Source organism: Homarus americanus, unplaced genomic scaffold (assembly GCF_018991925.1).
Source record: "Homarus americanus isolate GMGI-L3 unplaced genomic scaffold, GMGI_Hamer_2.0 scaffold29188, whole genome shotgun sequence".
Lineage (NCBI taxonomy): Eukaryota > Metazoa > Arthropoda > Malacostraca > Decapoda > Nephropidae > Homarus > Homarus americanus.
The window spans coordinates 198628-212500 of record NW_024728626.1 but is presented as its reverse complement, the minus strand read 5'-3'; the positions used below and the strand labels follow the sequence as shown (position 1 = coordinate 212500).

Below are 13873 nucleotides of genomic sequence, written 5' to 3'. Positions count from 1 at the left end.
ATCTGTTCCTTTAATTAGCTGAGGGGTAATCCTCCTCCTCCTCCTCCTCCTCCTTCTTCTCTTCTCCCTCCTCCACCTCCTCTTTCCTCCTCCTCCCTTTCTCTTTTCCTCCTCCATCTCCTCCTCATCTATCTTCCAATCTTCCTCCTCCTCGTTGTCTTCCTCTTCATTATCTTCCTCATCGTTACCTCTCTCCTCCTCATTTTCTCTGCCTCCCAATCATCCCCTTCCTCCTCCTTCTCTCCTATGTTTTCCTATCTTCATCCTCGTCTTCCTTTTCGTTATCTTTTCACTTTCTCCTTCTCCTCCTCCTTCGTGTTATTCCTTCCCACATCAAACTACAACATCTCTAACACTAATTATACTCACCCAGACAAGCAAACAATGACTCGGCCAATCAGAGGGAGATGTAAACAAACCTTTCTTTACGCTTGTCACTGTCTTAGGGAGAGTTTCACCCGTAAGGTCTCTAGGATCATGGAGTGGTGATGGACGTGGTGGTAGTGGTGAAGGACGTGGTGGTGGTGGTAGTGGTGAAGGACGTGGTGGTGGTAGTGGTGAAGGACGTGGTGGTGATAGTAGGACGTGGTGGTGGTGGTAGTGAAGGACGTGGTGGTGGGTGAAGGACGTGGTGGTGGTAGTGGTGAAGGACGTGGTGGTGGTGTGTGGTGATGGACGTGGTGGTGGTGGTAGTGGTGATGGACGTGGTGGTGGTAGTGGTGAAGGACGTGGTGGTGGTAGTGGTGAAGGGCGTGGTGGTGGTAGTGGTGAAGGACGTGGTGGTGGTGGTAGTGGTGAAGGACGTGGTGGTGCTAGTGGTGAAGGGGCGTGGTGGTGATAGTGGTGAAGGACGTGGTGGTGGTGGTAGTGGTGAAGGACGTGGTGGTGGTAGTGGTGAAGGATGTGGTGGTGGTGGAGTGGTGAAGGACGTGGGTGGTAGTGGTGAAGGACGTGTGGTGGTGGTGTGGGTGGTGGTGGTAGTGGTGAAGGACGTGGTGGGGTGTGGTGAAGGACGTGGTGGTGGTAGTGGTGGACGTGGTGGTGGTAGTGGGGGGGTGTGGTAGTGGGGTGGTGGTGGTGGTGGTAGTGGAAGGACGTGGTGGTGGTGGTAGTGGTGAAGGACGTGGTGGTGGTGGTGGTAGTGGGGACGTGGTGGTGGTGGTAGTAGTGAAGGACGTGGTGGTGGTGGTAGTGGTGAAGGACGTGGTGGTGGTGGTAGTGGTGAAGGACGTGGTGGTGGTGGTAGTAGTGAGGACGTGGTGGTGGTGGTAGTGGTGAAGGACGTGGTGGTGGTGGTAGTAGTGAAGGAAGGACGTGGTGGTGGTGGTAGTAGTGGGACGTGGTGGTGGTGGTGGGAGGTGTAGTAGTGAAGGACGTGGTGGTGGTGGTAGTAGTGAAGGACGTGGTGGTGGTAGTGGTGATGGACGTGGTGGTGGTAGTGGTGATGGACGTGTGGTAGTGGTGATGGACGTGGTGGTGGTGTGGTGATGGACGTGGTGGTGGTAGTGGTGATGGACGTGGTGGTGGTAGTGGTGAAGGACGTGGTGGTGGTAGTGGTGAAGGACGTGGTGGTGGTAGTGGTGATGGACGTGGTGGTGGTAGTGGTGATGGACGTGGTGGTGGTAGTGGTGATGGACGTGGTGGTGGTGAGTGGTGATGGACGTGGTGGTGGTAGTGGTGATGGACGTGGTGGTGGTAGTGGTGAAGGACGTGGTGGTGGTAGTGGTGATGGACGTGGTGGTGGTAGTGGTGGGACGTGGTGGTGGTAGTGGTGAAGGACGTGGTGGTGGTAGTAGTGAAGGACGTGGTGGTGGTAGTGGTGGACGTGGTGGTGGTAGTGGTGGGACGTGGTGGTGGTAGTGGTGAAGGACGTGGTGGTGGTAGTGGTGAAGGACGTGGTGGTGTGGTGATGGACGTGGTGGTGGTAGTGGTGAAGGACGTGGTGGTGGTAGTAGTGAGGACGTGGTGGTGGTAGTGGTGAAGGACGTGGTGGTGGTAGTGGTGAAGGACGTGGTGGTGGTAGTGGTGAAGGACGTGGTGGTGGTAGTGGTGATATTGGGGTTTTGGCGCGGGGTACCCGGACGAAATCATCTTGCGTAGTTCTCAGCCCTCAGCCCTTCACCCTCCCTTCTGCAGTAGACCACAGCCCCCCACACACACACCATTGGCACCAAATAAAGGGAGTAGGGTGTAGGGTGTAGGAAAAGTCTTAGCAAGTAAGAAAATGATTGATTAATGAGTTTGTATGACAGTGGTGTGTGTGTGTGTGTGTGACAGTGGTGTATGTGTGTATGACAGTGGTGTGTGTGTGTGTGTGTGAGTGGTTGTGTGTATGAGTGGTGTGTGTGTGTGTGTGTGTGTGTGTGTATGACAGTGGTGTATGTGTATGACAGTGGTGTGTGTGTGTGTGTGTGACAGTGGTGTATGTGTGTATGACAGTGTGTGTGTGGGAGGTGGCGGGACCCAGGCAAGGGAGAAACTTACGTGAAAGTTTTAGTGTGTGTGAGTGACGCTGGTATTTCTCTTTCTCTCTGTATGCATGTATGTATTTCTGTATGTAATCTATTTCTGTATGTAATGTATGTATTTGTATGTAATTTGCGTCTTTCATTCCCTTCAGACTATTTAACATTTCCACGAGATGTGTCCTCTCGTGTCTTGCCCGTAGAACTGTTTGTCCCAAGACCTTCAGTCTACTTGGATTATCGAGATGGTACAGTTCGTAAATCGTCTTAGTTGCTCTGTGCTGCATCTTTTCTAGTGATGTTATGTCTTTCTGGTGGTAAAGTTTTCACGTATGTATAAAGCAATCCAGATGAGGACGTAGGAAATGCCTATCACTACGCCTATGTATGTATGTATGTATGTATGTATGCATGTATGTATGTATGTATGACTGGCAGCGGCGGGACAAGCATACAAGTCTTCCTCCCGCGACCGACAGCGATCATAGGCACGTAACTCCCACAGTGTAAACTCTCGCCCTAACACTTCAGCAAGACCTGTAGATCTTTGTATGTTAGGATCGTCTCTGGAACCTCTAATTATTTCTGCTCTTTAACGTCGTTTATGTGAACTTAATGCGAGTCTTCGGGTGATGACGTGACTTGTATGAGGAATCAAGGGGCGTAAGATGAAATGATAGCGTAAGTGTGAGACGAAAGTTGGGAATAACGCACACACACACACACACAGGTGAATTTCTGTCATCAAGAACATAGGTAGAAATGGGATGGAAAAAATAGGGTTCATTGTTAAGATATATGACTCCTGTTATTATACAAAGGGTTCAGGGTTCGGTGGTTCAGGGTTCGGTGGTTCATGGCTAACTGTCCGCGTCCTTCATTGTTCCACCCTAGCAAGGCTTCATGGCCGCACTAGAGGTTCGGATTCAATTAATATTTTCATTTTCTTGTTGACTTTCTTTTTTATGCAGTAATATCATTAATAATCTGTATTTTCTGTTTTATTTCCGGATTTGATAACGTAATTAATTCCCACAAAGAAGATTGTGATGTAGCTCCCTCCTCATCTCCCCATCTCTCCCCCTCCCCATCTCCCCATCTCCCTCCTCATCTCCCACATCTGCCTCTCCCCATCTCCCCACATCTCCCCTTCCTCCCCATCTCCCCATCTCTCCAACATTTTATGACTGCTGTAAGAACAGGTCACTAATATAAAATGTTGTTGATGTTCATATCTTTTTCCCCCAAGCAAAAGTCAGTCATTTGAACATCCGGGTAACCTGATACCAGCGTCCCCTTGCAGTTTCCTCTAAACCTAACCTAACCTAACCCTATCCTAGGTAACGGTAAGGTGGTTACTCTTCAGGTAAAATAAGCTGGGGTGTGTGATCTTCAGGTGGTCCAAGAGAATGAGAAGGTGACATATATAATGTGACAACAGTTTTAAATATGTATAAAAGGATATAGGTGTAGGTCCTCTCAGCAGCCCCCCCTCTCTTGGCTGGGTGTTGCTAGGATAGGGGTAACTAGGTTAGGTGAGGTAAGCCGTACTGTGGGGAGGTGGGCTGGGTGAGATGAAGGGTATTGCACTGAGATTATGTAACTACACGTTTACATAACCACCTACACCCCTACACACACCTACACCCCTACACACACCCACACCCCTACACACACCTACAGTACACCCCTACACACACCTACATCCCCTACACACACCTACACCCCTACTGAGATTGTCAAAGTTTCCGACGCTGTAACTACTCACTAATGATATATGTTGAGAAAATGGTGTTGAAAATGCACCGAGACTCGATCGTAACAATGTTCAGTTCCCATGTCGTCGTGAGGATGTGAGGTTATGAGAGTGTGGAGGTTAGTTGGTGAGGGACTGAGGTTGAGGAGGGTGTGGTGGTAGTCGGCGTGTGGTGGTAGTCGGTGTGGTGGTAGTCGGTGTGGTGGTAGTCGGCGTGTGGTGGTAGTCGGTGTGGTGGTAGTAGTCGGCGTGTGGTGGTAGTCGGTGTGGTGGTAGTAGTCGGCGTGTGGTGGTAGTCGGTGTGGTGGGATCTCGTTATGAACTTATTGTGTCGGTAGGAAGGTAAACCGTCGACAGTATATGAGTTTGAGATTAAATTTCCCCAACGTCAAGATGTATAATGGCGCAGTATAAGTCGTGGTATATGTATGATAAGACTATACACCGTAGTATACAGTATTAGGTGTATAGGTATTATAATGTCGTGTGTGTGTCGGTCATTGGGGTGAAAGATTCGGAGACGGTGGATGGATGTCTGAGATAATATTCCTCAGTAAATGAAAGTATAGTACGCCTTGTGACTCACTCAACACGCGTTCTTCATTCATCAAGTCTTCACAGGCGCTAGTTATCTCTGACGTCATACTGAAACCGAATTATATTAAGAGGTCCTTTGTACTTACCACACGAGGAAGATGCCATAGTTATTAAGTAAACAAACCAAGGCGTGTAACTCACCAGTGTGGAGTCATAGTGGTGGTGGGTGGCTGCTGCGCCTCTACACGCTAACTCTCAATACTTCACACTTGGTGGCGCTGCTCACTACACCTGGCAGGTCCCGACGCGGCTATCTGTGTGTAGTTGGAGGTGTTCGTCGCTCTACACACCCTTCCACTTGTTATACAAATAAAAATTCAAGGACAACCGATGATAATAACGCGGGGGGAATTTTCAGACGGGATTAAAGACGTAGTGGATGAATACCAAAGCAGCTCCGGACTCTTTCAAAACACTGAATACATAACACGTCACTAGGCTATTTTTCTTCAATTTTCTGTCTAGCAAAGGAAGGTGTAATCCTGTAGGAGTGTAGAGCAACGGGTGTCTCGGGCGTGGGTGTGGGCGGCGCCGCGTGTGTCTGTCCGGAGACTGCGGCTGGAGTGTGCTACGGCAGTCTTCTACGGCCCATAATATTTTCACTTTCTGTTATAACACTTTCCCTGACCGGTGATGGCTAGTGGCTCAGTGATTAAGGTGGGTGGGTGGGGTGGTGGTGGGTGAATATGGTGTTCGAATGTGGGTGGGTGAATGTGTATGATGGTCAGGTGGGTGAGTGTATGATGGTCAGGTGGGTGAGTGTGTATGATGGTCAGGTGGGTGAATGTGTATGATGGTGGGGGTGGGTGAGTGTGTATGATGGTCAGGTGGGTGAGTGTGTAGATGGTCAGGTGGGTAGGAGTGTATGATGGTCAGGTGGGTGAGTGTGTATGATGGTCAGGTGGGTGAGTGTGTATGATGGTCAGGTGGGTGAGTGATGATGGTGTGGGTGAGGGTGTATGATGGTCAGGTGTGGAGTGTATGGATGGTCAGGTGGGTGAGTGTGTATGATGGTCAGGTGGGTGAGTGTATGATGGTCAGGTGGGTGAGTGTGTATGATGGTCAGGTGGGTGAGTGTATGGGGGTGAATGAGAGGGAGGAACCAGAATCATCCTCGACGCCTATAATAGATAATGTAATCTACTGCACCATTGTTTGTAGGATCTTGTCAACGCCACTACACCTCAGTAGACAGATTGAGACCGCCACCACACCTCAGTAGACAGATTGAGAACGCCACTAACACCTCAGTAGACAGATTGAGAACGCCACTAACACCTCAGTAGACAGATTGAGAACGCCACTAACACCTCAGTAGACAGATTGCGAACGCCACTAACACCTCAGTAGACAGATTGAGAACACCACTAACACCTCAGTAGACAGATTGAGAACGCCACTAACACCTCAGTAGACAGATTGAGAACGCCACTAACACCTCAGTAGACAGATTGAGAACGCCACTAACACCTCAGTAGACAGATTGAGAACGCCACTAACACCTCAGTAAACAGATTAAGAGACTGGCTCCCTTATGACCACTGAGAATAACAGGTCTATAGTTAACTTGTTTCTTTACTATATATTTCTCTCTCCTCTCTTTTGTTTGTGTACTGAAAGGTTCTGTTAAATCACCTATTCCCCAATTTCACCATTTGTATCTCTTATCATTAATGTTTACCGCCTTCAATACACCGTTAATTCTTCTTCTTCTTCTTCTTCTTCTTCTTCTTCTTCTTCTTCTTCTTCTTCTTCTTCTTCTTCTTCTTCTTCTTCTTCTTCTTCTTCTTCTTCTTATTCTTATTCTTCGTATTCGTATTCGTATTCGTATTCTTATTCTTATTCTTATTCTTCCTATTCTTATTCTTCTTATTCTTCTTATTCTTCTTACTCTTCTTATTCTTCTTATTCTTCTTTCTTATTCTTCTTTCTTATTCTTATTCTTATTCGTATTCTTATTCGTATTCTTATTATTATTCTTATTATTATTCTTATTATTATTATTATTATTATTATTATTATTATTATTATTATTATTATTATTATTATTATTATTATTATTTTTATTATTATTATTATTATTACACGTATCACTCAACACTGCTCCCAGATAGAGAAGGTAAATAATCTTGTTTTTCTCGTAAATAATAACTACGGTGAAAGCTTTAGAGAGCTAAGAGGAACCACGTCATCTGGGTAAAGCAAGCACGGCGCTGGTGTTGTCTTGTCAGGCCTTAAGTGTGTCAGCTATTGGTCATCTTAGCGTAATGTAGCGATGTTTTTGAGTGACTTCTGATTATGCCCGTTGTGTGAATGATGAAGAAAATATTGTTATCCTACACCCACCTACACCCGCCTCCAACACACCTACACCCACCCCTACACCCACCTATACCCACCTCCAACACACCTACACCCACCCGTACACCCACCTACACCCCACCTATACTCCACCTCCAACACACCTACACCCACTCCCCTACACCCACTCTACACCCACCTTATACCCACTCCCTCCAACACATCTCCACACTCCACCCCTACACTCCACCTACACTCCACTCTACACCCACCTCCAACACACACCCACACCCACCCCACACCCACCTACACCTGACCTATACCCACCCACACACCCACACCCACCCCTACACCCACCTACACCCACCTATACCCACCTCCAACACACCTACACCCACCCCCACACTCCACCTACACCACTCATACCCACCTCCAACACACCCACACCCACTCCCCACACCCACACCCACCTATACCCACACCTCCACACACACACCTACACCCACCCCCTACACCCACCATACCCACCTCCAACACACCCACACACCCACCCCTACACCCACCCTCCACCATTCCACACCCACTCCCCACACTCCACCTACACCCACCTATACCTACCTCCAACACACCTACACCCACCCCTACACCCACCTCCATGCTTTCGAGCTGTCGTTACCAATCCTCCTAGATTTTGTATCTCCGGGAACTGCAGCTTTTAATTTGTTTCTTCTTCCCAATCTCTACCTTCTCTCATCCTCCTCTATCATTATTGCCTCATCTTTCTTTATATAACCTAACCTAACCCAACCCCCCAGACCCCGTCATCACCTACTGGAGTGTCCGTGTCTCTCGCCTCACCCATCATCAGACAACAGTTAAGGTGTCGGGTTACAGTTTACACCTCAACACGCACAGTAAATGATAATATTCTCTAGTGGTGTGAGATCCCCCCCTCCCCCCTCCTCCCCAAGTTTAGTCCACCTTGATTGTTGTCTTATGCGCCTCATTCCTCTCTCTCGTAGGTGTCTTAGGTTAGGTTATGTTAGGTTAAACCAGTGTTGTTGTATACTGATAATTATACCACAGAGGTTCTTCTATTGTAGACCGAATTTTCTAGTGGCTCGGTTGCGTCTTAGGACCACGGGGTGGGGGTGGGGGGTTCTTGACTTGGACTTAAGACAACACTGTGTTAACTAGGTCGTTACTTCCTGCTACACCAGTAATGATCTGCCAGGTGGTCCCCAGGTGTACGGGCGCCCCGAGCAGGTGGTGACTGGTGTTGGATATAAAAGTCGAACATTACAGGGGGCGGATCCAGGAATATCAAAAGGGAGTGCAAGAAGTTTTGGGTGGGGGAGCATGGCGAGCACAGCAAGCCCACATTGCTGTTTTGGGGGGGAAGCGCTGTAAGTCGCCTCATAATTTTTTTTTGAAATCTGACCAATATCATGGGCATTTTGAGGCCAATTTGAGGCCATGTGCACTTGATATTAGGAGATATTCTGAGGTCAATAGTAATTACTTTTTATTATGCAAAAATGCCTGAGTACAATACTGCATTAAATAAAAAGTATCTGCCCTTGCATTGACACATAGTCCAATTAGTAAATAATTTGTTAGTTCTCACAGCTTATCATTCATGGGTTGATTGACTGGTTGATGGTTTATATCCACGACGTTGTCATCCACTGTCCATCAGGTTGACAGGGCATAATCACGGCTAATCATCTTGAAAACAAGACAGACAGAAAAGAACCCTATATGAAGCACACAAACGGAGTATATGAACATAATCACGCCAAACAGAGACAGACAGACAGACAGACACAGAAAGACACCGATTAATCAACAGGTGGAGAAAGGCAGAGGTGCAAATCGGCCGACTTTCACGAGAATCAGCTGTTGAGTCACCTGTGTAACCAATGGTGGTCGGTGGGTCCAGGTGATGCAGTGAAACATTCAACTCCGGGAAGGAAGAACAGTTAAACACTCATTAATTTAACATATCTGCATCTTAATCTTGAGTGAATATGGTCACGGTTAAGTGTTAATTTCACCGTTAGATTGACTTTGTTTTTGTTGCTACATGTTAACTGTTGAGAGGTGTGTTGTGTGTGTTGGTTTAAATGTTGTGGATGCAAATTCTCTCTCTCTCTCTCTCTCTCTCTCTCTCTCTCTCTCTCTCTCTCTCTCTCTCTCTCTTATTCTTCTTTCTCTCTCTTCCTCCTCTTCTTCTTCTTTTTCCTATTGTTCTTCCTTCTCTTGTTCGTCTTCCTACGCTTCATCCTGTTCCTCTTCTTCCTTCTTATCTTCCTCTTCCCCCTTTTCCTCCCCTCCTTCCTCCTCATCTTCCTCCTCTCAACTTAAAGAGAGTGAAGGTGTTGGAAGCCCAATAGCCACACGTGTTCCAGATCATTAAGTTGACAATAAAGTAATGGTTAAAATAGGTGGAAAATGGCCAACAATTCGACCATCTAACATGTCTGCCTTTCACCACGAAACTCTAAAGGTAATCTTATGTAATTATGGCACAGGTGATTAACAGAGAATGGTGGTGATTGTAGTGATGATGGTAATGGTAATACGTGTAAGTAATGGTAGTGATGATGGTAATGTTAATATGTGTAAGTAATGGTAGTGATGATGGTAATGTTAATACGTGTAAGTAATGGTGGTGATGATGGTAATGTTAATATGTGTAAATAATGGCGGTGATGGTAATGATGATGGTAATGTTAATATGTGTAAGTAATGGTGGTGATGATGGTAATGTTAATACGTGTAAGTGATGGTAATGATGATGGTAATGTTAATATGTGTAAATAATGGCGGTGATGGTAATGATGATGGTAATGTTAATATGTGTAAGTAATGGTAGTGATGATGGTAATGTTAATACGTGTAAGTGATGGTAATGATGATGGTAATGTTAATATGTGTAAATAATGGCGGTGATGGTAATGATGATGGTAATGTTAATATGTGTAAGTAATGGTGGTGATGATGGTAATGTTAATATGTGTAAATAATGGTGGTGATGATGGTAATGTTAATATGTGTAAATAATGGTGGTGATGATGGTAATGTTAATATGTGTAAGGATGGTAATGATGATGGTAATGTTAATATGTAAAATAATGGCGGTGATGGTAATGATGATGGTAATGTTATTGCGTAAGTAATGGCAGTGATGATGGTAATGTTAATACGTGTAAGTGATGGTAATGATGATGGTACTGTTAATATGTGTAAATAATGCGTGATGGTAATGATGATGGTAAAATGTTAATATGTGTAAGTAATGGTGGCGATGATGGTAATGTTAATTATGTAAATAATGGTGGTGATGATGGTAATGTTAATATGTGTAAATAATGGTGGTGATGATGGTAATGTTAATATGTGTAAATAATTTATGGTGATGGTAATGATGATGGCATGTTAATATGTAAATAATGGCGGTGATGGTAATGATGATGGTAATGTTAATATGTGTTAATGGTGGTGATGATGGCATGTTAATATGTGTAAGTAATGGTGGTGATGATGGTAATGTTAATATGTGTAAATAATGGCGGTGATGGTAATGATGATGGGTAATGTTAATTATGTGTAAATAATGGCGGTGATGGTAATGATGATGGTAATGTTAATATGTGTAAATAATGGCGGTGATGGTAATGATGATGGTAATGTTAATATGTGTAAGTAATGGTGGTGATGATGGTAATGTTAATATGTGTAAATAATGGCGGTGATGGTAATGATGATGGTAATGTTAATATGTGTAAGTAATGGTGGTGATGATGGTAATGTTAATATGTGTAAATAATGGTGGTGATGGGATTGATAAATATGGTCTTGTAAGAATTTCTGGCTCGTGTTTTTACAATAGGTGTTGATTTACAAGTGTGTGTCAGCCTCGAGTCCACGCTGTCTGTCTGTTTGTCTGTCTCACTGTCTGTTTTTATGTCTGTCTGTCTGTCACACTCTTTCTGTCTGTCACACTGTCTGTCTGTCTGTCTGTCTGTCTGTCCTTTTATGAACGTTATTAGAAGAATAACGGAAATAACGGTCTGTTGAATGGGGAGGCGAAGCAGCAGGTGTTGATGAATTACTGAAAGGAAAAATCCAGAGAGAAATTCTATCATCATGAAGTAAAAGAAACAAGAAGGAAATGTATTTATAAACGTCCAGTGGTATAGTTTCATCAGTAATCTCAACGCCACACTAGCGAGGAATTACCTTCTATTGACACAATGATGAGTTGCAAAATTGAGCAGTGCAGTCATTTATTTCAATGGAGTCATTATTGTGTGTGCGTGTGTGTGTGTGTGTGTGTGTGTGTGTGCGCGTGTGTGTGTGTGTGCGCGTGTGTGTCTGAGGCGGAACATCCACTTTCTATCTCTCGCCGCGGGAGTATTGTCTCAGGTATTAATGTGGTACTTATGCCCCTCTAACTCAATACCTGGACTCAACTGGTGTCATTATCTCCTGTTCCTGTCAGCACCATCCAGAACTGTGTGTCAGCACCATCCCGAACTGTGTGTCAGCACCATCTCGAACTGTGTCAGCACCATCCCGAACTGTGTGTCAGCACCATCTCGAACTGTGTCAGCACCATTCCTGACCTGTGTGTCAGCACTTCACGAACTGCCTCGACCTTTTACAGATACCAACCCGAGATATCTTAAACTACATCTTGTTAGTACCAACCCAAACTATCAAGAGTGTCTGGCAGTGTCTAAGATTAATCTGGGGGTGTGTGAGAGTGCCTGGCAGTGTCTGAAAGTATCTAGGAGTGTCCGGCAGTAACTCCCGTAAGTCGTTTTCTTAAGTGTGATTTTATGAGTATTGTCGACGGGATTAATGGGTATTGTGATTTTATCTGTGAAGTATTGAAAGGGTCGTCTCTCTCTCTCTCTCTCTAATAGAAAATAAGAAAAAAATATGTAGCGAAGGATAACAAAGTTTCACCCCGCCCGGGAATCGAATTCAGGACCACTGACTTGTGAGGCTAGTGTGCTAACCCCCTCAGACACCACTCAATTACTCTATGGGAAAATGGATTGTAAAAATTGAGGATAAATTATGAGCAAAGCATTTTATATTAAGTGCAGTGAGTATTAGGGTTTGTGTGTGCGTCATGTCGCCCTGAGACGTTCACTCCAACAAGCTATACAACTGGTAATTACATATCGGAAAACTACGTGACCGACGTCTGTGAAACTTAAGTATTGAGGAAGTCAGTAGCTACTCTACTTAAGTGCTACGTTATTACGTCGCGCAAGTCACACTTCCCATTGACTGGTAGTGACGGTCTGTACTCGCACAAGATGAGAGAAATCCCTAAATGACGCCGTGAAGGTGAGACACTCATTCACTCACGAGTGTCTTGCAGCAGTTGATTTTCATGACGTAAAAGTAACATTGTCGAGATATGATCATCTACCGCAGAGGTGTCGTAAGGTAAATGGATAACGAGTTGTGGCAACAGGTAACGCTGGTCGTGTCATCGCGGGTTAACACACCTGAAATATTTCCAGGTTGAATTATAGAAACATTTATCAACTACGAAAGCAAAGATTAGCGTAAGGCACCAGACAATGGCCGTATTAGCTAGATAAAAATATTATTCAGTAAAATCATCATACAGAGTCACAATTGTACAGCATATCCAGTACATAGACACTGCCAGCATACAAACACCGAAGACAGTAAGTCGATGTAACTAAGGGTGGCCCGCATAGACAGTGAGCAGCGGTGCCAGTCTGTACAGCACATGATGGTGTCCGCGCGGTGAACTCTCTCACTCACAAGGCGTTTCTAATTGGTAAAAGTGAACCATTTACATCAGCCATCACAGTGTGTGTTTGACCAAGTGACTCTGGTCGGTAGATTTCCCATAATCAAAGTTAACTCATTAGTCTTGTGTTTTTCAAATGTCAGAACGAACCTCGCTGAACAAAATCACGTTTAGATATCCCACCTTGACAAGATACTCATTTACAATTATGCTTTCACAATGTTAGAATATAATATAAAAGCCAGCGATGATATCCCCCACCTCTCTCTCTCTCTCTCTCTCTCTCTCTCTCTCTCTCTCTCTCTCTCTCTCTCTCCGCTGGTCTCACGTTTACTGTTATATTCTTCATACATTTTAAGATGAGCTGTGTGAGGCTGCATAATCTTCTCACTCTGTTGTTCACATCATCTTACTCTTCATTCTCTGACCCGCATACTCGTAAACTGTAGACCTTCTTGTAGGCCTCCCTCATCTTCCTCTCATTTCTTCAAACTCGCATCTTTTGTACCTCCAAGCCCTCACTACTTCCCCACCATGCCTTAACCTCCTCCTTACTCACTCCCTTTGTACCTCCAAGTCCTCACTACTTCCCCACCATCCCTTAACCTCCTCCTTACTCACTTCCTTTGTACCTCCAAGTTCTCACTACCTCTACAACACCCCTTAACCTCCTCCTTACTCACTCCCTTTGTACCTCCAAGACCTCACTACCTGTACAACACCCCTTAACCTCCTCCCTCCAAGACCTCACTACCTGTACAACACCCCTTAACCTCCTCTCACTCCCTTTGTACCCAGCCCTCATCACCATTTCATTACCCTTAACCTCCTCCTTACTCACTTCCTTTGTACCTCCAAGTTCTCACTACCTCTACAACACCCCTTAACCTCCTCCTTACTCACTCCCTTTGTACCTCCAAGACCTCACTACCTGTACAACACCCCTTA

At 45.3% G+C, this 13873-nt stretch overlaps 1 protein-coding gene across 1 annotated transcript in view; it reads right to left on the bottom strand.

Annotated features, from left to right (window-relative positions):
* Nucleotides 1-5395, bottom strand: part of LOC121866153 — a 15009-nt gene extending 9614 nt beyond the window's left edge. The window contains exon 1 of the mRNA XM_042365746.1: nt 4960-5395. Within this exon, the coding sequence (XP_042221680.1) occupies nt 4960-4973 (14 nt within the window). The 5' untranslated portion in view covers nt 4974-5395. The remainder of the gene's footprint in view (nt 1-4959) is intronic.
* Nucleotides 5396-13873: the final 8478 nt, after the last annotated feature.